Here is a 26,399-nt window from a genome sequence, read left to right as displayed (position 1 = left end):
ACATTGAGTATGAACACACACACAGTAACACACTCTCAGGACCAAAGATACTATTACAGTATCTTTTTAACTTACTCTAGATTATTTAAATTATCTTTTTAACTAACTTATTACCTGACATATGAATTATGAAATTATGATACAATAACTGTCACATCTTTTCGATATCTATCCAAGTGTTGTCTGATTGGTGGGGTAGACCCATTTGAATATGTATTGAAGTCGGTCTGACATGGAATAATGATATAATTGATGATATTGTATAATAATGAAATTTGGTGTCGCATATCATCCTTGTCATTTCGATTTTTGTAAAGTTGGTGCTTTGTTTTTCCAGTAGAATTTGGAGATTATTGAGTCCAGAGATTTGAACCAGGAGAGGGCGGGTTGAGTTGGAATCATTGTGAAAAGATAGTCTATTTTAGGGAGTATTGTCATTTTAATGGTCCCTATTCTGCTCATGATTGAGTGTGGACGGTTCATCCAGTGGAGGAGGTTTTTTAGTTATTGTTTTAAGGAGTGGGGTGAAGTTGAGACCGAACAACTCTGATAGCCTGGGGGAGATATTAATGTCCAAATATGTGATGTGAATTGTGCATAAAGGGATCGTGGTGTTTGGGCTGTCACATCACAGCTGTTACTATGCAGTGGAGGAATAGAGGATTTATGCCATTTTATGGATTAATTGGAGATGTTGGAGTATGTTTCTATGAGTTTAATAGTTATAGTAATGACAGAGGGTCTTGTAGGAAGAACTATATGTCATCGGCATAAAGACTTATACTACGATGCGCATTTGGTGATTCCGTTGATGCAGGTGTTGTGGCTGCAGTGTATATAATTTTAACCTAGTAAATAAATGATTATCCAAAGCCATTTTTCTGCATTGTGGATATGAGGAATGACCACTTTAATCTGTCGCAAGCTTTTTCAGCATCTAATGATATAATGATGGTTCCTGTTTATTGTAGTGATAAATAATCCATTAAATGTAAATGTCTCATTTTGCCACACACAAACGAAGACATGAACCACCTCCTCTTGGTATACTTTTATACATGCACACAACCTAAACTTAAAGAAACACCTCTAGTTTATACATCATCACTCTTGACAAGATTACCTTCTGTGGCTCCAAGCCAAGAATAAGACAAGGGGGGTGGTAACATAAGAAACAAGAAAACAACCAAAAACAAACTTAACTTAAATAACTCTTTACCCATGTCCGTATAGAAACCAAGGCTATGTGTCTCAAGCATTCAGGGCCTGACAGGTAATGTAAAGAATGTCATTCACATAAAGAATGTCATATAAGCAATATTTCCACACTACACTCCACCCTTTTGAGCATTTACTGCTCACTTCAAGTGAAAATACCTGCACAAGAAAAACATCAATTTAAACACATTAGCATAAATAATAATGACATAGTTTCTTGTAGAAACCAGTAAATAGGGAGCACCACCATTATGCTGACAGCTAGCAAGAAGCAGACTGATTCACCTAGGCTACACCCACGCCATCTAAATGGGTGCCAAGGCCTAGATGACATCATTTTGGAGCGTGGTTGCTTGTGGGATAGTTGAAGAAGAAGGATCGTCTTGTGGATCTGGAATCTTCTTACAGCAGCTGGCATGTATTCAAGTAGCTCTCTCTGTGAGCTTTAACGCTGATGCTGTGGTCAGGAGAACTTGGTAAGGTCCCATCCACTTGGGAGATTTCCAACCTTTCCTTCTGAAGTAACCTGGCTTCAAGCTGTGTAGTTGACCTACAACATCTCATGGTAAAGCATTTTTTACCTGTCTGAATACCACAAAGCACTGGGCAGTTGCCTTCTTTGGGGCCTTATCCCCATATTTGAAGGCCTACCAAACACTTTCAAAAGGACTAAGGAAGGACTCCACATTAACTTCTAATCCTTCCTCCCATATACATTAGATCTAGAGGAAGTGCTATAGTCAAACTAAGACCTGTTTGTTTACAATACTTTGCCATTTTATTTTTTAATGTCCCATTTTCCCATTCCACAGCCCCGGTGCTGGCTATGAATATGAACAATGTGTTCTCATATCAATACCTAAATACTCAACTACTGCCTTTAGAGCAGCATTTACAAAGTGTTGTCCATTATAATTGCCAATTTTCTGTGGAAGGCCCCATTTCAGAATTATATTACCTAACTTGGCAACAGCATTAGCATCCACCTTGGACACCGGAAACGCCACCCATTTCCTAAACATATCCACCACTAAAAGACAGTACTTCTTACCTTCACTCAATGTGACCTCAATGAAGTCCATCTGTAAATGGTCAAAAGGCATACCAGATGGTGGGTGTGAACTTAGAAGCATTTGATGACCTCTGCCAATGTTATGTGTAGCACATACAAGGTATTTACAACAATAAATTTGAGCGTAGGTTGAGAAACCCTTAGTAAACCAACACCTTTCTGTGTCTGCTTGCATCTGCCCTTTTGATGCATGGTCTTGTTGGCGTCAACATTTTTTTTTTGTGACATGGAACCAAGCTGTGGTGAAACAAGAGGTAGCCTGGCTGCTCTTTTGGCTGCTGCTTCTGCTTTAGTATTACCCTGTGAAACAGGATATACATTCTTAGTATGAGTGTCACATTTGCAAATAGCAATCTGTTTGGGTAATAGGATAGCCTCTAAAAAATCAGCCATTAGCTTAAGTTATGTAGTTGGCTTGCTTGTTGATGTAAGAAACTTCCTGTTTTTCAAAAAAACAGGAAGACATGTGAGACTGATCCGTCAACAAACAATGCCAATTCAGTGTTGGGGAATGGTGTATCTTGCAGGTCTGGTCTAGGGGAGCAAACTTCAGTTATGGCTGCCACACCATCGTGTGGTTCTCCCTCCTCAGCTGTGGGAAGAAGGGTAGCAGGATTTAGAACAGTGCAACGTTTCACTGTAATATTAGGCATGTCCAACAACACAGTATTCTATTTCAACCACCTTGCAGCCGATAAATTAGCAGTTTTCTGTTCAAGCAATATTAATAGCCTATTAAATCTCACAGGGCAAGTACAGCTTTCTTCGCTGCTGCTACTGCCCTAAGACACCTAGAAAGTCCAGCTACCACTGCATCTAATTTAGAAGAAAAAAAATGCCGCTGGTCTTTGTTTATCTTAATGCTCTTGAAGCAACACTGATGTCATATAGCCATTCTTCTCTTCAACACTCTGTGTAAACGGTTGAGTCATGTCTGGTAGTCCCAAAGTCAGTGATGACTGCAAAGCTATTTTTAAGTCAACAAAAGATTTTTCAGTTTCCTCAGTCCAGGTCACCCTTTGATGTGCAGTCAGTCGCACTTTATTGTACGCTAATAAGATGTAATAAGCTGTACTTTTTGTCAAATTTGCCAAAAACTAGAAATAATATGATCTATATTAGACAGTAAACATACACTGTTATATGCTGAGTAATCTAATAAAGACGTATCAAGCCATAATTTGTACCAAATAAGGCAAAAACTATAAATACTATGGTCTTTATTAGATAGTAAACAAAGACAGTTACAGGCTAAGTACACTATTAAAACATAAAAATCCATAATTTGTATTAATTTAGGCAAAACCTAGAAATAATATAGATATTTTAAATCCTCATTATAAACCATACACCTAAATACTGGGAGTGGGTAAACTCTGCATTTACACCCATCAGTAGACACAGGTTTTTTTCACCTCGGCTTGGCTCGGCTTTGATCTAAATATAAGACCCGGGTGAACACACTTAATTCCACCGTGCTTAGTGATGAGGCGTTATCAGACATGTTGTCAACATCCGGTGGTGGCAAGTAAATAGAAAAGGAATTTGGATGCATCTATCCGAGAACGTTATATTACCGGACACAGTGTTGGAGGTGGAGCCCAGTTTTCTCTTCTGTTACTGTTGCCTGCAGGAAGAGGGAATGGGGTCAATAAGCGGTTTTTAGTCGGTTGACCTGCATTTAAAAAACCTTTGTAGACCTAAGCTAATTTTGGTGGAAAAGTGGTAATAGTGACACATTACAAGAAAATCTGACTCTAAAATAAAGCAGAGAACATCTTATTACCTAAGTGTTAGACCCTTATTACTTTCTAGAGGTGGATTAGCGAGTATAATTCTATACTTCTGACAAACATTTCCAGCAACATATAGTTTTAAAAGGTGGCAACAGGATAAATCATCAACTGTCCCATCCTCAGTGTGTCAGGTCTCCAGCCTGGTGGGCCGTCTTCTCAGCTGCTTGCAGTGTGCTCCCGCTTACTTTGGCTAACAGTGTGCAGTGACTGTGGGCCCAGGCTAATATCTGGGTCAGGGTCAGTCTCCATCATCTCATTTGCAGGTTGATCTGCAATGACATGAAATGTTTTTGTAGCTAAATCCATGAGGAAAGCAGAACATAATTACGTCCACTTTGCCAGTCGGTCTCTCATACTCACACAAGCCTATGTCATCCTCTGTTGTTATCTTGAAAATTAATTGTCCGACAGAGTCCGTTTTATTCCACCATGACAACCTACTGTGTCATTAGCTTACCCAAAGATTCCACTGGATGCATGTCCGTTGCGTTCCAGCTCCGGTACGGTTTTGCTCCATCATCCGTCGTCTGGCAACCCCCAACAGCTGCGTTTTGAGTCCAGCGCAGCACTGCCAGACAGCTGGAGTTCCGAGACCAAGGAGTTCCCGCGATAATTACATAATCACGCGTGACCGCAGTTATAGGTATGTGTTATAAACACAACAACACAAAGTGTTCCCAACCGAAGGATTAGATGAAGTGCTTGTATTTGTTTCTTTTTTGAGATTTTTGTGTTGGTGTCAACACGGAGTGTTATGTTGTTGTTTCAGTGTGTGATTTCCTGTCTGCTCTGTGCTGAATTCAGCTGAATTGCTGCGTTGTGCTCCGGTATCCGGCAGAAATAGAAGTCCTGCGTATCTGCTCTGTCCCAACTTCGGCAGTCTGGAGCTGGGACGGAGCAGATACGCAATGCAGCGGAGCCAGTGGAAGTAAACACATAGACTGGAGTGAAACCTATCAGCTCCGCTGCCGTGGCGGAGCTGTGACGGAGCGGAGCCGGACTAGACACGTATCTGGTGGAATCTAGCCATTAGCGTTAGCTTGCAGCAGGAGCAGCCAACAGCAAAGACAGAATTGAAACAGGCACGGTTTTCACACATGCAGTTAGCTTGTTTAGCCTTTCCCTTTCACAAGTGTATAATTGTACAACCACCAAACAGGTGGTCTGATGTGATGTGTCTAATCCACCTCTAGAATATGTAATAAGGGTCGAACAGTTAGGACATAAAATGTTCTCTGCTTTATTTTGGAGTACTATTTTCTTATAATATGTCACTAATTAACCTCTAAGAATATCTTATAAGGGTCCCACAGGTAGGACATAAGTCAAAATGTTCTCTGCTTTATTGTAGATAAACGATTTTCTTATAATGTGTCACCAATCAACCCCTAAGAATGTCTAATAAGGGTCTAACAAGGTTTTAATTAGCTACAAATTACCCTGTAATAAAGTGAAACTATATTGAATAAAACCCAAATAAATACATCGTCCTCTGAGCTCTGTTCTTTGACTGTCCATTATTAATATGGCACTGCATTTGTGAAATTACAGAGTAATATGTCTATATTTAATATAAAATTCAGCTTGTTGCGACTTAGTTAGTTACTAACAATTTTTTTAAAATTTTCTAATAAAGAACATATTTCTAGGTTTTGCCTAATTTAATACAAATTTTGGATTTTTATCTGTTATTAGTGTACTTAGCTTGTCACTGTCTTTGTTTACTATCTAATAAAGATCATAGCATTTCTAGTTTTTGCCTTATTTGGTACAAATTATAGCTTATTATGTCTTTATTAGTTTGCTTAGTGTATAATGTTGTATGTTTACTGTCTGATATAGACCATATTATTTCTAGTTTTTGCCTTATTTGATACAAATTATGGATTATTAACTTTTATTAGTGTACTTAGCTTTTAACTGTCTTTGATTACTATCTAATATGGACCATATTATTTCTAGTTGTTGTTTAATTTGACAAAAAGTAAGGCTCATTGCATCTTATTAGTGTGCTCTAAAATAAAGTGTGACTGTGCAGTCAACCCCTTACCATGCACAATACTAGATAGTGGAGCCTCCATTTCCACGTAATGAGGGATCGTCCTTTCTACAGTACATTATCCCTAAAAAGAACAAAACTTGCTTTTTAGTGATTGGTCTGGGAATCTCTTGGATAGCAGCTATACGTTAGGGAGAGGGGTTTGACCTCTGCTGTGATCACATGTCCTAAAAAGGTCAATTCTGACTGAACCCACTGTATTTACGAAGACTAACTTTGTGACTGTCTGCTAAATGTTGCAACAATGTTTTGTATCTGTTCACAGGCCTGCTTTGACAGAGAACAAATCATTAAATCATCCACGTACTGTAATAACACGCTTCCGCCGGGTAATATCAGACTTTCCAAATGATCTCTTAACGCCGCATTACAAGTTGCAGGACTCTTGCAAAAACCCATAGGGAGACAAGTCCAGGTCCAAGTTTTCCCTTTGAAAGAGTACTGAGAATCCTTTTGCACTGGGATACTGAAGAACGCGTTAGCCAAATCAACAACTGAAAAACATTTACTCGTCGGTGGAACTTGTGACTACATAGTACCCGAATTAGGGACGTTAGGTGCTTGAACATTCACTGCTGAACTTACTGCCTGCCTGACTTGAACAAATCTCCATTCCTCTGGCTGGCCAGCATCCCTAATCTAAAATATAGGTGTGCGCACTGTGTGAGGTTTCACAGGGAACCAAAATGTTAGCTTTTAACGATGCTTCAAACACTGGTGTTATTCCTTGCACTGCTTCTGGCTTTAATGGATACTGTTCTTTACAAGGGAGGAAAGAAAGACTTTGGCAATACTTCAATGGGTGCCACCCCTTTTAATAGTCCCACACCATATTTACTCTGAGCCCACAATGTGTGTGGAATGCCAGGTAACTGGTGAATCTGACGTCAGACATGTCTATACAAAAATATGTTTATGTTAATTTGTTCTCTGGCACTAATTGTATACTTCTCTGTGAAAGAAGACGTGTCTCAAAGCGCCACTTATAGGCATTAAGTTCTGGACAATAGAAGATATCTGATATGTCTGTAACCTGCCACCGGTGGTCCTCGCTACACTGCCTGATCCACGGTCCCATGGCCCACCACGGTATATTTGGAGCTTTACCTAGTAAAACATGCGGACTGGAATCGTGAACATGGAAAAATGCCTGTTGCAACTCATCTGGGATTGTTACTTCTACAGCACACATATCATAATTCCAAAACATCCAATCTGTTCCCAGAACATCATGTTCTTGGCCCTCTTTAAACCACAATAACTCATATTCAACATCTGGCCCTGATGAATCATATGTACAGTGCAGACTCTGTCATTGGGGTCTCTGTCTGTGTATGTGTGTCAGCCTGCTGTGGCTGTGCATAGGTTTGAGCCTGTTGCAACAGATATCTAATAATAGAACCTGGCCCTGTGGATGTGAGCCTCCACTGATAAACATACACCAACCCCTCTGACCTGTACGGCACTAACTGTGGTATCTCTTGCTTATGTCTAACAATTTCTATTCCTAAATTACTGGCAGCCAAAGTCAGTCCCAAAGCACATATAAGGTTGCGACCCAATACATTAATTGGGGAACAGGATGAGAGGAGAAATGAATGCTTAAAGGTATTGTGTATATCATCGTCAACTTTTAAAGGAACTGTATCATTTTCTTTCCCGGTATCCTAGTTGCTCCAATTGCTCTCATAAACATCCCACTCATCTTAGGTTCTTTTCCCCCTATTACTGATTCTGTTGCCCCAGAATCCACCAAAAAGTTGATAGGTTGACCTGCGACGTTTGCTTGGGCATCACTTTGTATGCATCAATGTCAACATAACATAAGGACTCTTTTTTTTATTTTGTTGTTGTTTGCTAAATGTTTGTGTATGAGTTTGTGTACTGGCGTTCTCACGAATTGATGAGTTGATTCCAGTTAGTTCGACTACTAATCAGCACCCTCGTTTCCCGTCTTTTGTTGTGGACAATCTCTGGCCCAATGATTAAATGCTCCACAATTAAAGCAACCATTATTGTATCCTCTGCCCCGTCCCCATCTTCCTCCTCATCCTCGTCCTCTGCCACGTCTTTTACCTCCACGTTGCCATCCCTCATAAACTTGGAGGTGAGCCAGCAGGCGCTTGTCTTTAACATCTTCTTTCTTCTTTTTTCTCTTTTTCTGCTTGTCCTTCATTGTCTTTTCAGCATGTTTCTCCACATCATGCTGTCTCACAGCCAATACAGTATTCTTTGACATGCTCTTGAATATCAGGTAACAGCCACTGAATAATTCTGTCTCTCAGGTGTGCTTCCCATGGGCTTATAGGAATAGCACCGTTATCATCAGGCTGTCAGCGCAGTATTCCGCTGTTGTCGTCATAGGCTTTAGTCAACCGAGTCAAATAATCAACTACTAGACACTACTAGACAATTGTTTGAAAGCATCGATGTTTTCCCCGAATCCATTCTGCGCTTGAATCTGGCGTTCATCATGGCCAATAGAGCCTCAATCACAGCTCTGAAGTGACTGCCTTGACCCCAGTTATAATTATTGTCACCTGCAGGCCATTCTGCTTCAACAAGACTCAATTTCAAGCCCATTTGGAGCCCCAGCAAAAGTTTGACTTTGTTTGTGGTTGGCTTGAATTGTCCAATTAATACTCAAAGTTGAGCTCCATATTCTTCTCCCCCACCTCAGTCACTTGTGGAAGACTCTATACTTCCTCCATATCCGTCTGTGACCTCCACCAATGGCAGCTGCAGCAAACTGTCAGGAGCGTGATGAATCACCACCTGCTCTCCTCCGTCTCTCTGGAGCATCAGCTAACATTGTCGTATGCTATTGATACTGTCCTGAATCTTTTGTAGTATCTGGCTGTCATTCAAAGCATTGCCTGCTCCCACAGGAGTACTGGTCTTTGGCAGTTGGCTGCAATGCACTGGTGTTGCCACAGAAACTGGCATTGGAGTATAGGAAGGTGGTGCCACTGAGGACATGGTGAGGGAAGATGGTGTTGGTGGTGATGAAGGAAGTGATGAATACAAAGCTGTATTTGAGAGCGCTGGACTGGACAGACTTTGGCTGTCAGGAACAGTGTTTGGGATTGAGGTCACCTGCATCTCTTGTTGAAGACATTGAGGGCCTGTTGGTGGAACTGAGTCCAAGTCTGCATCTGGGAATTGAACACACTGCATAGACTGATTAGATTTCACAAGCCCTGCCTATGATTTTCTTTCCATCTGTTTTGCTTCTGGTAGCCATTCACCATATGCCTTCCAAACTGCCCTTAAGGGTGTATACTGTCTTATACCCCTTTATGACACTGCATCATATTTAGCTTGATCTACCAGCTATTTATCCTTTTTTTCCTCTTTTAGCTCACTTAACTGTCTCACACTTAAACTACCCCCATGGAGAAATCCACATTTTACCACCCAGACATCCAATTGTTCACAACTCTACGGTCCCAGACCTGCCCTAGTAACATGTCTGTTACACTGAATCTTTTTTATATTCCCACCCTAGTCTTTCCTCAGAATCAACCAGAATCACAGTGGATTTTTTCTCACCAAAAAGACACTCCTCCCAAGTTCTCTTGTTTAGTTCAACTCAGTTCCCTGCCGTGAGCCCACCATGTCTCAGGCCTTCAGGTCCCACTTCTCCACCCAGGTTTCTGGGGAGGTACTGGGAGCGTGCACTCTTCCTTTCAGCACCTGAAAAACAGAGGATTGACCACAGGAGAGAGTAGTCTTTTCTGTATTCAAACACTTGTAAGTGAACGCATCAACGATCAATATGAAATGCTCTGGCTGAAGGCATGAAACACCTTGTGGTTTAGTTTTATACATGAACCTAAACCAACCTAAACTTACACAAATGTCTGTAGTTCATACATCATCACTCTTGACAAGATTGCTCCAAGCCAAGAATAAGACAAGTGGGGTGGCAACATGAGAAACAAGAAAACAACCCAAACAAACTCGTTCAAAAATAACTCCTTAATCCATGTCCACATAGGACCTAAGGCCATGTATCTCAAATATATTCAGAGCCTGACAGGTGATGTAAAGAATGTCAGTCACATAAATAATGCCACATGTGCAGTATTTTACACCATCAATGGATTTTTTAAACTCCTCTTTGACTGATGATATCTGTGACCTAAGATTGGTAGAGATTGAGAGTTAATTTTACCAAAGATATCACTTATAGGCCATCATGGTCTGCAGAAGCTTAGCAGTCAGTGTTCCAGAGGGGCCTACAGTAGCCGTAGCATCCGATGCTGGAAGTGAATCAGGAGTGTGCAGCACCCTCCCCTTCTGACCCACGTTTCCACCATTCTTCCTGCAACAAATCGCCTCTCGTTTGATTTCAGAGTAAGACTTGTGTTTCTGGTTACAAAACGATCTCATTATTTAACAAAAAGGTCTGTATTTTAGGAATCAACTATGTAATGTTGTCAGATACTTGGAATAACAACTTAAGTCAGTGGCAAAAACATTACGTTGCAGCCATTGCAGCTGTGCCGCAGCTGTGTTGCAGCTGCTATCTGAGGCGATCAACTGGAAATGTTCCAAAACTTTTGGCAAATATGAATCATTTACAAACCCAAACATGTAAATATTGGGCGCAGGTTTATTTACCAGCCCATACTTGGGGTCACTAGGGGCTCCAGTCTTATTCAATGAGTTGATAAGGGTTGGGATGCTTCTAGATGACTGGACACACACTTCTTTTTAAGCATTGTGACAACTGGAGTTTTGTTGTACTTCCAGTTGCTCTAAGGTATTAATGGATTTCCAACTCCTCTGAGCAAACATTATATTCCTCCTTCAAAACTGTCTAAAAAAAGGAAGATCCCTATGGGCAGTCCACACTGTTGGACCTGGATGCTGCTTGTTGTTAGGGACCAAGCCTTTGACTTTGCTGTTTATTTGAGTTTGATCAATTAATGACATCTGCTGACCTCCTTCCTCAGGTTGATGCACATGGCAACATTCTCCTAACCAACCTAACCAGTGAGATGGGTGGAGCCGATATGATGGGTGCTCTCAATGACCCTCGCGCTACCATGTTCTCCTACGATAGCGCTAGCATACAATACCGCAAGCCGATGACCAGCCGAGACCTGTACGGACGACCGGCCATCGACCGGCCAATGGGCCACAAGAAGGGCCGCTTGCGGAGAAGGGCCTCGCAGCTCAAAGTCAAGATCCCCGACCTCACGGATGTCAACGCCATAGACAAGTGGTCCCGTGTCGTCTTCCCAATTGCTTTCACCTTCTTCAACCTGGTCTACTGGCTTTACTATGTCCACTAGGATGGCAGTGGCAAGCCTGTGTGGCTTCACCACTGCTCCTGATATGTTAGAAAAACTACCTAGGTCTTGTACAGCGATGGAAATAGAGGATCATTCAGTCGGTTTGTATAAATCCTGTTTTGGAATGAGAAGTACTGGATGTCTTTTCAATGTAAATACAATTTAATATATAATATATAAATATATATATATAAAACAGAGGTATACTTTATTAAAGATCCTATCACTTTTGCTGTACTCATCCATACAAAATAGATATAGATAAATAATATGAAAATAAAGACAGTAAAGGTATGGTACTGTATGGTATTTGCCCAAACTTGCCAAAAAGTCTTTGGTGACTCCAACATTAAGGGCAATGATCTTTCCTTTGGTCTATCTTTCTTTTCTTACCTTCTTTTATCTCACTTCTTGCATGTGAATGGAACACAACTTTTATTTGCTTATAACGTCAAAAAACAAGAGAAAAGGAAGCCCAGTGCAAAACAAGTAGATAACTGAAACAGTTTTTACATGAGCTTGTGACTAAAGCTCATTCAATGTATTAACAGAAGACGTTTGGTTGAATTCTATCATGATAAGGTAATTTTTAGTTGGTTTAAGCTCAGTGCTCTGACTGAGGTTGTATAATTGTGTTGAAATCCTTTTGCACTGTAAACCAAACTCATTTTCCTTTCATTTCTGTAAAAAAAAAAAAAAAGCTTTGCATGGCTCTACTGAGCCACTCTGTACTATAATCATTATACTGTATGCTTTTGAACAATCATTGCATTTAAGGTAAGTACAGGACCGATGTTAATTGGAACTCCACTAATTTCTGAAAAACAATGTAGTCAAATTTGTACGTATCATATTCTCACAATGTCTGTGAGCATGTACAATGTAATTTTCTTCAAAAGAAATCAGGTAAAAAATGACAAATGATGTCACCACTTTCGAAATCATATTAAAAATGTCAAGCCCTGATAAAACACGCTGCTGGTGTTGACACACCTGGTGTTACAGATTATTGAAAGTTGTCAGATGTCAGATACGTAAAGTTATACTGTTCATAACTGTCAGAATTGCATATAGCTTCATCCACCTCAATGTGGTAAATTAAGGGGGAATTACGAGGTCAGTGCTACTCTAATGTATTTTCCAGTGCATTGCCTGTCAGTTTATTATCAAGGCTGATGTAGTCAGGGCTACAGATCAGTTGTGAAGACCCAAGTTTGAATTTCCTCCAGCTCGGAGGCTTGGTTATACATGTATACATGTATACATGTCAAGCTGCATCTGTGCCCCTTGTATTTTGGTTAGGGAAAGATCGTGGTTACAGTTAATAAAATGTGATTGTTAATTGCATGAAAGTTGAGCACACTACATGTTCATCCATGGGCATGTAAAGTTTATAAGCTCTATAATTTACAACCGACTTCCTGCATTGACACTTAACTTGACATTGAGCTTAAGTATTGACATGCAAAATTGTCCAGTTTTGGTCTAATTTCTAGGGATTTTTAGCCTAAACATTTATAGCAGTTTACCATTGACAGGAGAGGCACCCTTTGTGGTAGTCTGCTATCACACCCCAACAGGTAGATTGAGGCACACGAGACCCTATTTAAATGATCTAAGGTGCCTGGTCTAAAGCGAATGGCACAAGTACTTTTAGGGCATGTCCAACTCTCTTTTGCTAGTTAAACAGCAAGTAATCTGGGTGAAAAGTAAGGTGCTCATGGGTTGTCCTGAGACCCTGAATTAGACATGGGTTTGTTTTGGGCGTAACATAAATTAAATTTATCAGAGCGTCATCCCCCATTCCCTATAAGAGCCAGGTGCGCCAGGACCTGGAGATGAGCTATTTAACAATGGCTCTCGTCTTTGCTGAGGGATATGGTTCTCAGCTGCTCGACACTCTGCCTCCACTGTTTCACAATCATCTGTCCCATCAATAGCTATTTTTGCCTGCATAGGTAAAAATACACTGATATTTGACTGAGGACAAGAAGGAGGAGCGCTGCTGTGCCTCCCTCTGTGTGCAAGGTGATAGTGATAGTGATGCACAGATCCTAGTCCATGGATCAGGCTGGTGGGGTCATAAAAAGTATTCTGATCAATCAGCGGGTGGGATGCAGGCGGGTGAAATACATCTTTAATGAGGAAAATATAAATTTTGTTACTTGCAGGGATCCTCCAGCAGCAGGAGCAGTCTGTGAATGTATGCCTCAATGTGCTCATTTGTGCACGAAGAAGAGCGGATAAACTTCATTGATCAATTAAAACTACTGACTCGCCGACAGATTCCATCAGTATTTTATATTAATTAATGTTCTGTAGTCTTCAACACATCAAAATGTCTTTTTGATGTGTTGAGTTTTGCTAAATGTGCCATGATATTTGTTAGAGGGACATTACTGCACACATATCTGAAAGCAGACTCTCTAATCATTAAGAGAGTGTATACACGTTTTGGAACCACCTGTGTAGGCGCATCTGAATAATGCGTCCTTTAGATAGCAGGAAGATCAGCTTAGACCAGCTTTTGGTTGGTCTACAGCGAAGCCACTTTCTGCTGCGTCAAAGACAGCAATGTGCCATCACTGCGCCTGACCACACATCATTTTAAGACTAACACGCCTAGAGGCGCACAGGTGGGCACAAGTACATTTGCTATTTACACAACATGGCACTGGGCGTGAAAACTGCGTTGGTCTGAAACTAGTAATGACACTTGTGCTGTGCGCCGTTCTGCGCCGTGCGTAAGAAAGAGCCCATCATGTGTTTGTATCATCCTTTGTATGGTAACTTCGCGTTTACTTTAAGGATCACTTCTTTTGTTGTGGCAGGGTTTCTATTTTGGTCATAGGTCATCGAGTGTGTTTGTACACAGTCTGAATGTTCATAGTGGATCAGCAGCTGAATTCTCTTAAAGGATAATTCAGGTTTATTCCAACCTGGACCTTATTTTCATACCTTTGGCCATCATTCTATGATCTATGCTAACATTTTCTCAATTTAATTCTCAAATTAATTGCTGCAATCTTTGAACACAGCAACAAACTTGCAACGGGTCAACACACACTTAGCAGTCAGGTGATCAGACATGTTGTCAACAAATAGCCTGTTCTCAGTCCTGATACTTCAAATACAGCAGCCTGGTCAATAGTCCTAGGCTTGAAAGCTTGAAGTGATGCTCCAGTGCAGTTGTCTAAAGAGCGAGAAAGTCCATGTCAGGAGGTGGATGGGGTGGTTAAATGGGTTTTTACGAACATTTTCCCTCCAGAGACCGGAGTTTGCATCTTGTATGTGACACGAGTGATTTGTTTTTAATTTTTGGAGCGTAAGTAAGTGAATGTACATAAGTAATGTAAATGATGTCATGTATGTAAAGTTAGTAACGTCACAAATGTAACGTGATGTGAGTTACATCACTTACATTACGTAACTATGTTAGTTATTTAAACCCAAAGAATGATATCTTCCTAACCTAACCAAGTACTTTATTTTGCCTAACCCTTACCAAGCAGTTTTCTTTTTTTTTTGCGTGAACCTAACCACACCGTGACTATTTGACAACATTAATAAAGTTGGAAGCATTCAGCACACTTACTTTTGAAAGTGTAACTGAACGTTGTGTATAACATATTGTTGCAAACTTGACCACATACCCCTTCACGTCCAAAACTGACACTGATGTAGTGTACTTTGAAGCTTAAGGCCACTGACCAAGCTGCCGAATTTGACAAGTTGGGAGTGTGAACATATTGCTACAAACTGACTGTGATGCAGATTATGGACAAAATCAAATGGTTTCTTCCCATTGTTAGTCTTTGGAAACCTTTCCTTTAAAACCTGTCTCTTTGAACGTTCCAACCGCCCCGAATAGTTTTACAGATAGAAAGTACTGTCAAAGATAAGAATAATCAAATACGACATCTAACTGGATAAAGTAATTTGTTATTTCTTTCTCTATGATTCCCCAGATGCAGATGAACTGTTACAGTATAGTGATGGTAACTAAATGGTTAGGACAGATGTGAACTGCTTGTCTTATCAGGGCTTTAAACAAAAAAACAACAAAACCAGACAGGACACAATAGTAGCAGTGTGCTCTTTCCTCATGGCTGAATATTGTGCCTTTACCAAGAATCTCGATATTTTCACAGGGTTTAACTTATCTTCTATCTAGTGAGTAGAATTTAAAACAAATCATCTTGTACTTTTTTTAGATTAAGAAGAACAAGGAGAACCAGAAACAGAAGTGGACTCTTTACAATCTCTTCTGAGGCTCTAAAGTACCATTATCGAAGCATAGAGTGTAGTAAGACATTCCAGCATTACGATGACAATCTTTTGAATTCAATGCTGAAAAAATCTCCTGCGAGGCAAGTTTCCATGCTGTCAGTGTTGCTGTTTCTGGGCGCAGCAGTGCGGACGAACAGGAGGTGAAAAAATAAAAAAATAAAAAAATAACTTGGCTTTCTTCACAACAAAGGACCCAGAGCAGATGGACACATGTTTTTCTGTGGACGGACGAGCTAATGGACGTCCTGAACAACTGGTTTGCCCACAGGCTGTGGAGGGGGAGGACATGTTTTGGACTCTTATTGTGTAAAATTACTGTACAATTTTCTCTCATGCTCTATATGTGCTCTCAAGGGGAATGGGGTGTGGGTGTGTTTGCGTGTGTGTGTGTCTTTCTGCTTGTTTACAGGCCAACATAAAGACACTGAGCAGGAACAGTCTTTGTGTTTGTTTGTATGTGTGGCTGTCACAGAGAGAGAAACAGAGTGAGAGGGAGCATATGGATGCATGTGAAAGGGAGAAAACACAAAATATTTATTTGTGTCAACTTATAGAGACTTCAAAGAATAGAGTTTAAATAAAATGCTGACATCTATACCATATATAGTGTATTTTTGCCGGCGTATCAGAAAATATGTATCAGACTATCTAAGTATGTTTTATTTTGTTTTGTTATTTTTGTTCCTCAAAACCAATAAACACACTGAAGATGGCCAATGGGTTGATAATAGGGGCCTTACAAAGTGATGTGGCCCCACAGGCTCCCTACCACACTGCTCCAGCCATGATAATATGAACCTCATCAAGATAACATTAAATGCAGGGTTCTGTATCTAACAGAGGTAATACAGTCAGTTTTTAATATGTCATTAAATATGTGCTTAAGTTATAGGTATATCATCTTATGCAACCAAATCTTGCAATGTATATTTCTGCAAACCATGAATATGTTGAACTTTACATTTCTTTATGTTTCAGCTTTCGGCTTACTTCGGTCAAATTCTCTGTTTGTTGTGAAGACTGTGCTTATGGTCTGGTTAGGTTTGGGGCACAATCACAATTAGTTAGGGTTTGGAAAATATCATGTTTTGGCTTAAATACCTGGTTTTGTTGTCCCAGACACTGATGAAAATGTCCTGAAGTCTCATTAAAAACACGTGGTTTTGTTGCCACCTCTGATTGTGGTCTGAGTGATCAGATCTCAAAGGCGTCCTCAGTGCTTCTTGGGGGTCTACTTAGAACTGTGCACTTGTGATCGGATCACTCAGGACGGATGTTGATATCAAGTCTGAACAGCATCACAATGTGCCACAGCCAGCTGTGGCACGCTGACATTCTCACTGCATTAAATGTACGTGTGCATGTAGTTTTTGACTGGCTCAGTCCAGCTAGGAAAAGTGTATTAATTCTTGTTAAAGCATAGCCTACCGTGAGATCATTTCACCGAGAACAGAAAAATGCACAAATTCTTTAACTATAATCACTTTGATTCAGCCCTGACTCTGCCTCGTTTATATCCAGCTGCACACTGCTGACTTGCAGGACCATTGTCTTTATAGAGACTGAAGGTCTGGAGTGAAACTGCTCTGGCTGGAGGAGAATGCCATTAGTCCAGTTATCATGTCTGCTGTTGACAGCAGTGTGCATTCTCATGATTAACGTGAAGCTCTGGAGTGAAGACAAATGCCATTAGCACATTTAGCATGACTGTGTCTGTCAGCAGTTGTGCCATTCTCATCCTTAATCACGGTCGGCTGTCTAATCGACTGGAAGGCCGCAGCCTGGACACAAATGTCACCACACTGTGACCTCTCTGCCTTCTCTAAGATCGAATTATTTTAGTTCTCAGTTATTTATACCCGAAGTGAAGATGGCTGCAAATAGTGGCTCTGTCTTAAAATGCTGACATGAAACACATTTATCTTGCTGTAATCGTTCCTCCTGATCATATCAGCCATTCAAAAATCCCTTCTTAATGTGCTTCCAATGTAAGCCATGGGGGACAAACTCCAAACACAGTACTCATTCTGTGAAAACGTACAGTCCAAAGTCAATCTTAAGTTATATAAGATTTTGGCAGTTTGAGGCAATCAAATAGTGGGGATCTTCTGACTGGTATATGACTGGTACTCATATGACTCACTTTGTAAGAAACTCATTGGGCAACTCCAGCAGTTTTACACATTAAGGTGTGTTTACAGGTCTTAGGGAGTAACACTGCACATGTGGAAAAGAAGGATCTTAAAGCCTTCTGTGGCTCCAGAGGAAGCTGCGTGTAATCTGATAAATTGCCTCCAGTGATAATCTCAGTCATTCAGTGGCTAAGTTGCATTGTGGGTAATGTAGGCGTTGGGCTTTGGAAGGCAGTCCAGTACAGTTTGAAAATAAATGATCAAAATCAAACAGCAGATCCAGAGAAAGCACCTTTTTTATTCCACACATTCTTCTTCCTTTTCAAAACCCAGTGACTACATTACCCACAATGCAACTTACAAAGCTACTGAATGACATCACTGGAGGCAATTTATTAGATTACGTGCAGCTTCCTCTGGAGCCACAAACAGCTTTACACTGTTTTTTTCACATATGCAGTAGCACCCTCGAGACTTGTAAACATAACATGTAAAATGTGTGGAGTGTATAATGTGAATAATCAGTGAGTAATATCAGGCAGTTGATTTATTGGTTTGGCTGCAGTGCACTGAACAGAACAGTCCTAAACATGTCTCTGCAGCTCCACACAGGTAGAATTGGAGGCTGATTTATGTCAGATCTTTAATTTGCCCCATTTACTGTATAAAACAGGTGGACAGAGTAATTGTGATGTCACCTATACATTTATAAAGAGCCAGAATGAAGCATATTGTTAAAGAAAATTCTGATTACCAAACATCAAGTATTACCTCTTAGAAGAGAGGAATATAGAACTAACATTTGGTAGGTAGAAACTGACCAAATTGCACTAAAGGAGTTTCTTATAATAATATTTACCTGCCCATAACAGTTTTTACAGGCCCAACACTGAACAACTTCTTGTAAAAATGAACACAAGCAATGAAAAAGCAAAGAAATGTTTACTTTGACATGTTCATGTTACAACAACGCATTACAAAAACAAAACATTGTGTTCAACTGCACATATACATGACTGAATTACAAATGACAGAACTCATCAAATCATCATTATGTATGAAAAAGACATCCGTCCACTCGTCGTCGGCTTGACTGAGATCAGTGCTGCACAATCTTTCCATCATTTCAACTGCAGCACCACCTGCATGACAGAAACATCAACAGCATCTCATTTGACTGATAAAGTGAAGATTTACTGCTCACATAAAAACAGCAGAACAAAATGGAGGTCAGAACTTAATTGTTTGCAGATGGTTAGACATTTGTGCCTGAGTCACATCAGATGGATCATCATCAGCAGTGGAGGTTGTTTAACATTAAAAACAACAACTTCTATGATCCCAGCCTGCATGTATCTTCTGTACTGTTTTGACTGAGAGACCCCCAGTGGCAGAAATAAAATAATGTGTGTTTAAAGTCTGTAAAATGCTGCAAAAATGGACCTTTATTGTGAAGGCCTGTACCATTATTTTTTGATTGAATGACTCAGAGCCTTATAACATCTTTTAATCTCTCTGTTTTAATTTAACAGTGAGGATATTTAAAGCTGCACTACTTAATATTTTATATTAGAAACAAATCAAATGACCATGTAATGGGAAACTCGTAGTGATGAGCTCACACAGAGTTCTTATCAGATCATCAGCTGATCGACTATCACTGCACGTCTACTACTTTATGGTTTTGGTTTTATGCCCTACTACTACAGCAGCAGCAGGCAGCTGTCTCGAGTGAAAAAGATCCAATAAAACCAGAACCTGCTTAGCGCCAAACAGCAGATAGAACATAGTGGAGCATTAAGGAGCGAAAGAAGCAGATTTTTCTCTCAGGAGTTGGCAGCGACCAATCGCTGAGCTAAAAGGAGAGGTAAATTGGACTTACATTCATCAGGTGGACATAAACATGACATGAAATGAATGCTAATGTTGCTCTGTGGCTGCTGGATGTGTCAATAAGGACACAACTGTATAAGGTAATGGTATGTCAAATGTCTGGCTTTAACCCACAGCTTTAAAAAGGGACATGATGGAGCTATTACATATTTTTTTATTGTAAAAAAAAAAAAATCACATGAAAGACCAAAACCAACAATACTTTGCGACCTCCCTACCCTGTCTATGGCCCTCAGCTCCAAGCCTACGAAAGTCAGAAATCTTAAAAAACGCTCACCAAATATGTAGTTTCTCCCTTTTTTCTTTTTTTTCTCCTTTTTAAATAAACAGTAATATCCTAAAAGAGCTGGACACTGTACACTGCACAGTTTTTTCTGCTTTATTAGACAGTTAAACTTAAAAAAAAAATAAAATAAAAAAAATTAGGTCCGAAAACTGTAAAAGCTGTAATAATTTGATTTAAAGCATACTAAAGTTATTTTAGTGCAGCTGTACAGTCATGATGTTTGACCTGAAGCTAACAATATCACACATTCATTTCTATATGCCTTTATTATACTGCAGAGCCCTGGCTTTACACTGGAACAATGCCACCACCTAGTGTTTGTCTTCAGTGGAACATTTACATGGTGGCTGTGTTTCTCCTTCACATTCTAATACCTGAAGGCCAGGTTGCACCAACAGAATAAAATCATGGTTTAAATTTAAATTCTGTTGCACCAAACTTTAAAACTATCTTACAATTAAGAAAGATTAAATGTAAACCTCTCTTTAAACCTGTTTATTTTTTCTCTAAACCTAGATTAAATTAATTCTGTTGCACCAAAACCAATTTAAACTGTGATCCAATATTAACTTTAAACTTACACTTGAGGAGGTTTCACTGTTAACGTCTTTTTATAATGAACCGATCAAACTAATCAAGTAACTGGAATAAAATTTTAAAAAATAAAAAAGTTTTATGATGCTGCTGAAGACACCAGTTCAGTAAATCTGGAGTGGAACAGGAAGACTGGACTGATAGGACATTTCCACATGTGCTACCTTGGCTTGACTCAGTTTGACTGCAGTTGGGATTTATATCTCCATTACAACAGGACTACCCGCTTAAAAGGTGTGTGTTAAACTAAAGAGCACTTGTGTTGAGTAGAAGACATTTAAAAGTAGCGGGCTGCTCCATGGCTGTGACAGCGGTCAGAGCAGCGGCTGGAAACACTCTTCCTCCCTGATGTATTATCCATGAATCTGCACTAACAAAGATCCACTAATACAGTAAAACACACATTTAATTTCCTATAAATTCTATAAAACATTCATAAAACAATAAATGTCCTATGTCAAGTTGACATTTACAAGCTTTTATTATGAAGCAGCAAAATATTAATAGATGTTGAGCTTTCACCAGCAGGAACACAACTTCTAAAAAAGAACAGCATGATGTAACGAACAGTTAAGCCAATATTTTAACTAACTAGCTAAAAACGTGACACTTTATTAAGAAATTAAGAGCAGCTGAAAGATAATGTTTTTCCCTCCTTTATACTTACTAGGTTGCATGTCTGCCTGTTTATTTAATTAATATATTTATTTGAATTTGGGTAGCATTTCCACATTGATTAAACTCTGTTTAACTTTGGTCTACATAAATAAACTGCACTTTACTAAGAAGAGATTCATGTTTAATAGTGCAACAGAGCTCTGCTTAATCTTAAATCTGGATTTACTCTTTTTAAACCTAGTTTTACTAAATGCTAATCAGAGCTTATCTTTGATTAATTTAATTGTTGTCAGCTACCTAATTATTAATTATTTTAAATTGCCTTTGTTTCCCTTGGCTGAATCAACCTTGACCCTCGGTCAAACACAGAGGTTCTCAACTTTGGCCAGGGCCCTCTTCAAGGGCCACTTAATCTGCACGCAGGGTAGCAGGAGATTACTAAAACTCATAGACTCATACAGTTGTATTTAAAATTAAAGCCTGAAGCTAAACGTGAGTAAATATTTCGAAATAAAAGCCCTTTGTAGCTCCAGAGAGAGCTGGGTGATGTCAGCAGAAATAAATGTCATTAATGGACGTCAAATGAGTCAGTGTTGGTTGATGCTGGAGATTATGGCCCAGCCCCCATGTCCACACTCAGAGACTCACACCCCTCTTCTCATTTCTTAGTTTGTACATCCTTGACTCCTTTCCTTGCCTCCTCTCCTCGCATCTTAGTCCCTCCACCCTCCAGGGCGAGCAAGTGACACAAGGAGAGAGGAGTTGAGACATCCGTGCTCCGAAAGCCTCATTTTAAAGCAGCTTCAGTGAAATATGATATGTGTCACACTTGCATCATCTGTCCATTGTTTTATCATGGTCTAATGCTGTATTTCATTTAATTCAATTCACAATGTGGCATAATGTGAAAGAAGTTATATCAAGGTGCAATATTATTAAAGAATGTGGATAGAACAGTTCCTCTGAAGGCTCTGCACAAACTGAAGAGCAGAAAGTTAGATCACACTTTTGATCATCTAAAATAAATATTATGACAATAATATAGAGTCCTCTCAGACGTTTTGAGCCCTTTATAGTCACTTTCTGTAAATCCACATTTTTACAGACTATGCCTGAGGGAATCACCCAGAGTTCATAGTGTTGTGATGTTCAACTTGGACTTACCAGGGGAAGCCCAAAAAACAATGATAATCCAGATGATGGTGCTCTTGAATATGACTCATTTCCATTATTCTAAATACACTTCTACACTCAGTTTGAGGCTCTGGCTAGCAGCTACATTAGCGTAACACACCAGCTGCTGCATCCATTTAAATCCTTTCTTTAACACTGTAGTGGAGTTCAAAGATCTTTTAGCTACTTGATCAGCTACAGAAAACCAAAACTATTAATAATGTCTGAAAACTTGAACCGAAAAATATCATTTCAAAATATTAGTATTTTAATGTTAATACACTAATCCACTCATTAACTAATTCAAACTTATTAAACAGGGTTAATTTGTTTAACACTCTGTGCTAGATTCATGAGAACTAGCCAAATCTCATTCTGCTGGAGTATTTAGTGTGTGTCTACCTTATTAGCAGCCTCTAGTGAACTGACAAGTGTGTTCAACTCCTCTCTGTTCATCTCCATGGTGAAAGACCGCAGGGCACTGTTCTCTTTCACATCCAGACTGAGACTGAGCAGAGGAGTGTGGAGAGACGAGATCTTATCACTGGACAGAGCTACCTGCAGGGAGAGGATGGGAGACAGGAACAGGAAGTAGAAGAGGTGAAATTTAGACATAGCAGCAGTACAGGAGCAGCCTGGGAGACAGCGTTTCACAATACCAAACACTAGCGTTTAGACAAACACAGATTTGAGTCCTACTATGGCAAGCCTTTTTACTACAATGTCAGAGCGCGGTTTTCAATGCATGATAGGAGCTTTCAGTGAGAAATAGATTAATTAATTAAATGGGCTGCAATACCCAACATTTCCAGCTCATGTTACTCCAGAACAAGAGACCAGTGTCTCTAGACCATCCAAGGTTTGTCGCAGGTCCTTCTGCAAAATGCTATACTTTTCTTCCACAACTCCCTATGAGTATCAAATGGGAAGCCTCGGATGAGCAATGACATGCACAATAGTCAAAATGACATTTGATATCTGTTTTGATATCTGCAATTGAGTTTTGACCAGTCAAAACTCAATTGCAGATATCTCTAACTGTCGTTTTGACTAGCTAGGATGACGTCATCGCTTTGAGTAGTCAAAATGACGTCATATATATCTTGAATAAAAATTTGACACAATTTACGACTAGTCAAAATGACGTTGTTATCTGTAATCTTAATTCCAGATCGTCAGATTCAGATAATAAATGTAAAAAGGCCATGAACGCTACTCGATCAGTCATGAACAAACAGGTTTGTCAGGCTGGTCCCGCCACTGCAGTCCAACCAACAATAAGTAAAGCCAATTAAACACTAAAGAATAAAGCATCAAGTGACCTTAAGCTGCCAGTCAAAGTCCTGCAGGGTAGCAGAGGAGATGGAGTTGGTTCTGTCCAGCAGAGAGCGGCGGATCTCCTCTCGTCGGGCTCTCAGCACACTCAGCACGGCCTCTGCATGGCTGCTGCCCGCCCCCGACAGCCCGGCCAGCACCTGCACACAGCCAGCAGGAGGAGAACTGAGATTCTGACCCAAGAGCAGCCACCATACACCCTGCTGTTTCATGGCTACAGCTGAGAGTAAAAACTTCGGCTTCCTTCACACAGACTGCATGCTGTATGAATAGATATTATACATACCGATGCGACAAAACTCAGCATTTTAAAACATTTAAAAACTTAAAATCTTAACAATATAGAAAAAGTCAAGGCAGGAATCTTGTCTGTGTGAAAGTTACAGATGCGGAGAGGGGGGACAGTTTTGTTCCGCTTCTGATCAGCTGGCGGAGGTAGTATCAGAGCTGCAGCAGAGGCGAGACGGCATCTGTGTGAATGGAAAAACTGACAGCGCTGAACAGGTGTGTCGGTCTGATGGTGTTCACAGTCTGACAACTAAACAGATCCTTCACTCATCAAATAAAAAAAAAATTTACCCACACTTCAACCCACAAAACAACGTTACAGGACCAAACAACAGTAATGTGGTAACTGGTAGTGTCTTTGGCATCTTATATGAGGAAAAAAGGCTGAATTTATACTCGGAAAAGTGTCTGTTATCCTGTCTGTCATCCTGTCTGTCCTATGACTCTTTGTCATGCTTCCACCCGAAAAACAGCGAGTGTCCCTGGCAGAGAGAGCCAGGCAGCTCGTGCTGTTGACTGGTGATGATTATCTGATGTGATTTCAAGCAAATAACTGACTCAAAATGTTTTCAACAGTTTCCACTATCGAATTGTTGTAGTTACTGTCTCTGGCAACTTATATGGAAAAGTCACAGCGATGGTCAGCCCTACAGACCGAGTCTTCACTGAACTTTCCCTGGAAAACTGCATTCCTTTCCGCAAGTGAGAGCCAGACCGGGGCCGATATTTACTGATGGCAATTATGTAATATTATTTTGAGCAAAAAACGTATCTTTGTCACTTGCCACGATATATAGTTCTGCAACGCTGGCATGCTGTATGAAATGCCACACTGGAGCGGCTTTATGCCGGCGCTGCTTGGTTCAGTGTGAACAAATGAAAGACGGATAAAGGCGAGCCTTCGGTTCGGCGACATTCTGAGTCTTAAAGTGAGAGAGCTGCTGACTCACCTCTTCATCCGAGCTGTTGTTCCCCACTGCCAGGCGGCAGACGGCAGTCAGGGAGTTGAGCAGGTCCAGCCACTCCTCTGGGCTCCAAATGGTACTGTAATCTCCCCTGGAAGGATGCTTCCGCCCACACAGTCCATCCACCACCCTGTGACACAGCTGAAACGAACAACAAGAAGTCAAAACAAAATCTGATTTTTTTAACTCCTTTTAAAGCTCGACCCTGGAAATTTATATCATATAGCAGACGTTATTTACATTCTTTTTTAACGGTGAAACTTTCACTGCAACCTACGTTTTCATTGGCATGGGGGTGAGTAGATAATCACTGTATTTTTATTTTTGGGTGAACTTCTCCTTTAAGACTGAATAAGTTATAATATGTTTAATGCTCATTTTAATTTGAGTTTTTGTTATGCATAATACAAAGTGACATTTAAATGAACCCATTTATAATTGCTTCTTGAGATGTATTTTCATTTTTTCAATCAAACACTGGCATTTCATAATTTATTTTGGTAGTACACTCTGGACAACCTGGATCTTATAAAGACATACTGAGTTGGAGAGAACATTGGGGGTAACTATGTGAAATAAAATATTCACAGTTTGCATAATCCGGTTAAATGTTAAAATGTTAAAGTGATGAGTTGCTAAAACTACTTTGTTGTCTGGCACGCTTTGAACAAAGGTTGGACTCTTCTCACTCAGAACACTCAAAAGAAGTAACCCTGAGTTACAGCAGCAAACAAACTATGAACCTATATTCATTTAAAACGTGACATGTCCAGGCTTTTTGCAGAAAGATATTCAGTGAGAAAATCATTATGACAGAGGGGACAGTGAAGCAGCTCTGAATGAACAGTCAGCCTCCCTGCTGCTGCTGCTGCTGCACACTGTCTGTGGTCACCTGCTGCAGGAGTGAGTAAGTAAGGAAAGAGATCAGATGAAAATTAAGCTAAATTAATAAATATTCCCACGGTGAGACACCATTTTGACTTTCTACCTCTTAATTCTGACTTTTTACCTCAACATTATGTCTCACCATGACAATATTATACGGATCCCGACAGATGGTACCACTTTCTGCAGGCTCACTGAATGATGGACCGTGCAGAACTCCGGTGAGCTCTCGGTCAGAGCTGTAAACAGACCCGCTGTCCCATGAGACACTCAGACAGCTCCATCAGCACCACGGTACACGAACAGAACACTCGGTACTTACTTTGACACAGTCTGTGACAGGCACCCTGCTCAGTGTGTCCACCATGGCTCCGTTTGTTTCCGCCTGCTGAGCTGATCAGCTGACGGGGGTCACGTGGTCGCATCAGCTGCGTCCACATGACTTGGGAGAAAACGTCATCGTCTCCAGATTCGTTCTGCTCACACCGTTAG

The 26,399-nt window shown here is 40.2% G+C and overlaps 2 protein-coding genes across 3 annotated transcripts in view; one reads left to right on the top strand and one right to left on the bottom strand.

Moving 5' to 3' along the window:
• gabrb1 (gamma-aminobutyric acid type A receptor subunit beta1) overlaps nucleotides 1-11,448 on the top strand; it is a 59,335-nt gene extending 47,887 nt beyond the window's left edge. For both annotated transcript variants that reach the window (XM_073483713.1, XM_073483714.1), the window contains one exon: nucleotides 11,107-11,448. In XM_073483713.1, the coding sequence (XP_073339814.1) occupies nucleotides 11,107-11,448 (342 nt within the window). The remainder of the gene's footprint in view (nucleotides 1-11,106) is intronic.
• Nucleotides 11,449-18,793: 7,345 nt separating this feature from the next.
• commd8 (COMM domain containing 8) lies at nucleotides 18,794-26,323 on the bottom strand. Its single transcript, XM_073482691.1, has 5 exons — nucleotides 26,230-26,323; nucleotides 25,008-25,163; nucleotides 23,757-23,909; nucleotides 22,837-22,992; nucleotides 18,794-19,012 (listed from the first exon to the last, which is right to left on the bottom strand). The coding sequence occupies exons 1-5, from the start codon at nucleotides 26,272-26,274 to the stop codon at nucleotides 18,992-18,994; spliced, it is 531 nt and encodes a 176-aa protein (XP_073338792.1). The 5' UTR covers nucleotides 26,275-26,323; the 3' UTR covers nucleotides 18,794-18,991.
• Between the last annotated feature and the right edge of the window lie 76 nt (nucleotides 26,324-26,399).

Source organism: Pagrus major, chromosome 16 (genome assembly GCF_040436345.1).
Source record: "Pagrus major chromosome 16, Pma_NU_1.0".
Lineage (NCBI taxonomy): Eukaryota > Metazoa > Chordata > Actinopteri > Spariformes > Sparidae > Pagrus > Pagrus major.
This window is presented reverse-complemented; position numbering and strand designations above follow the sequence as displayed.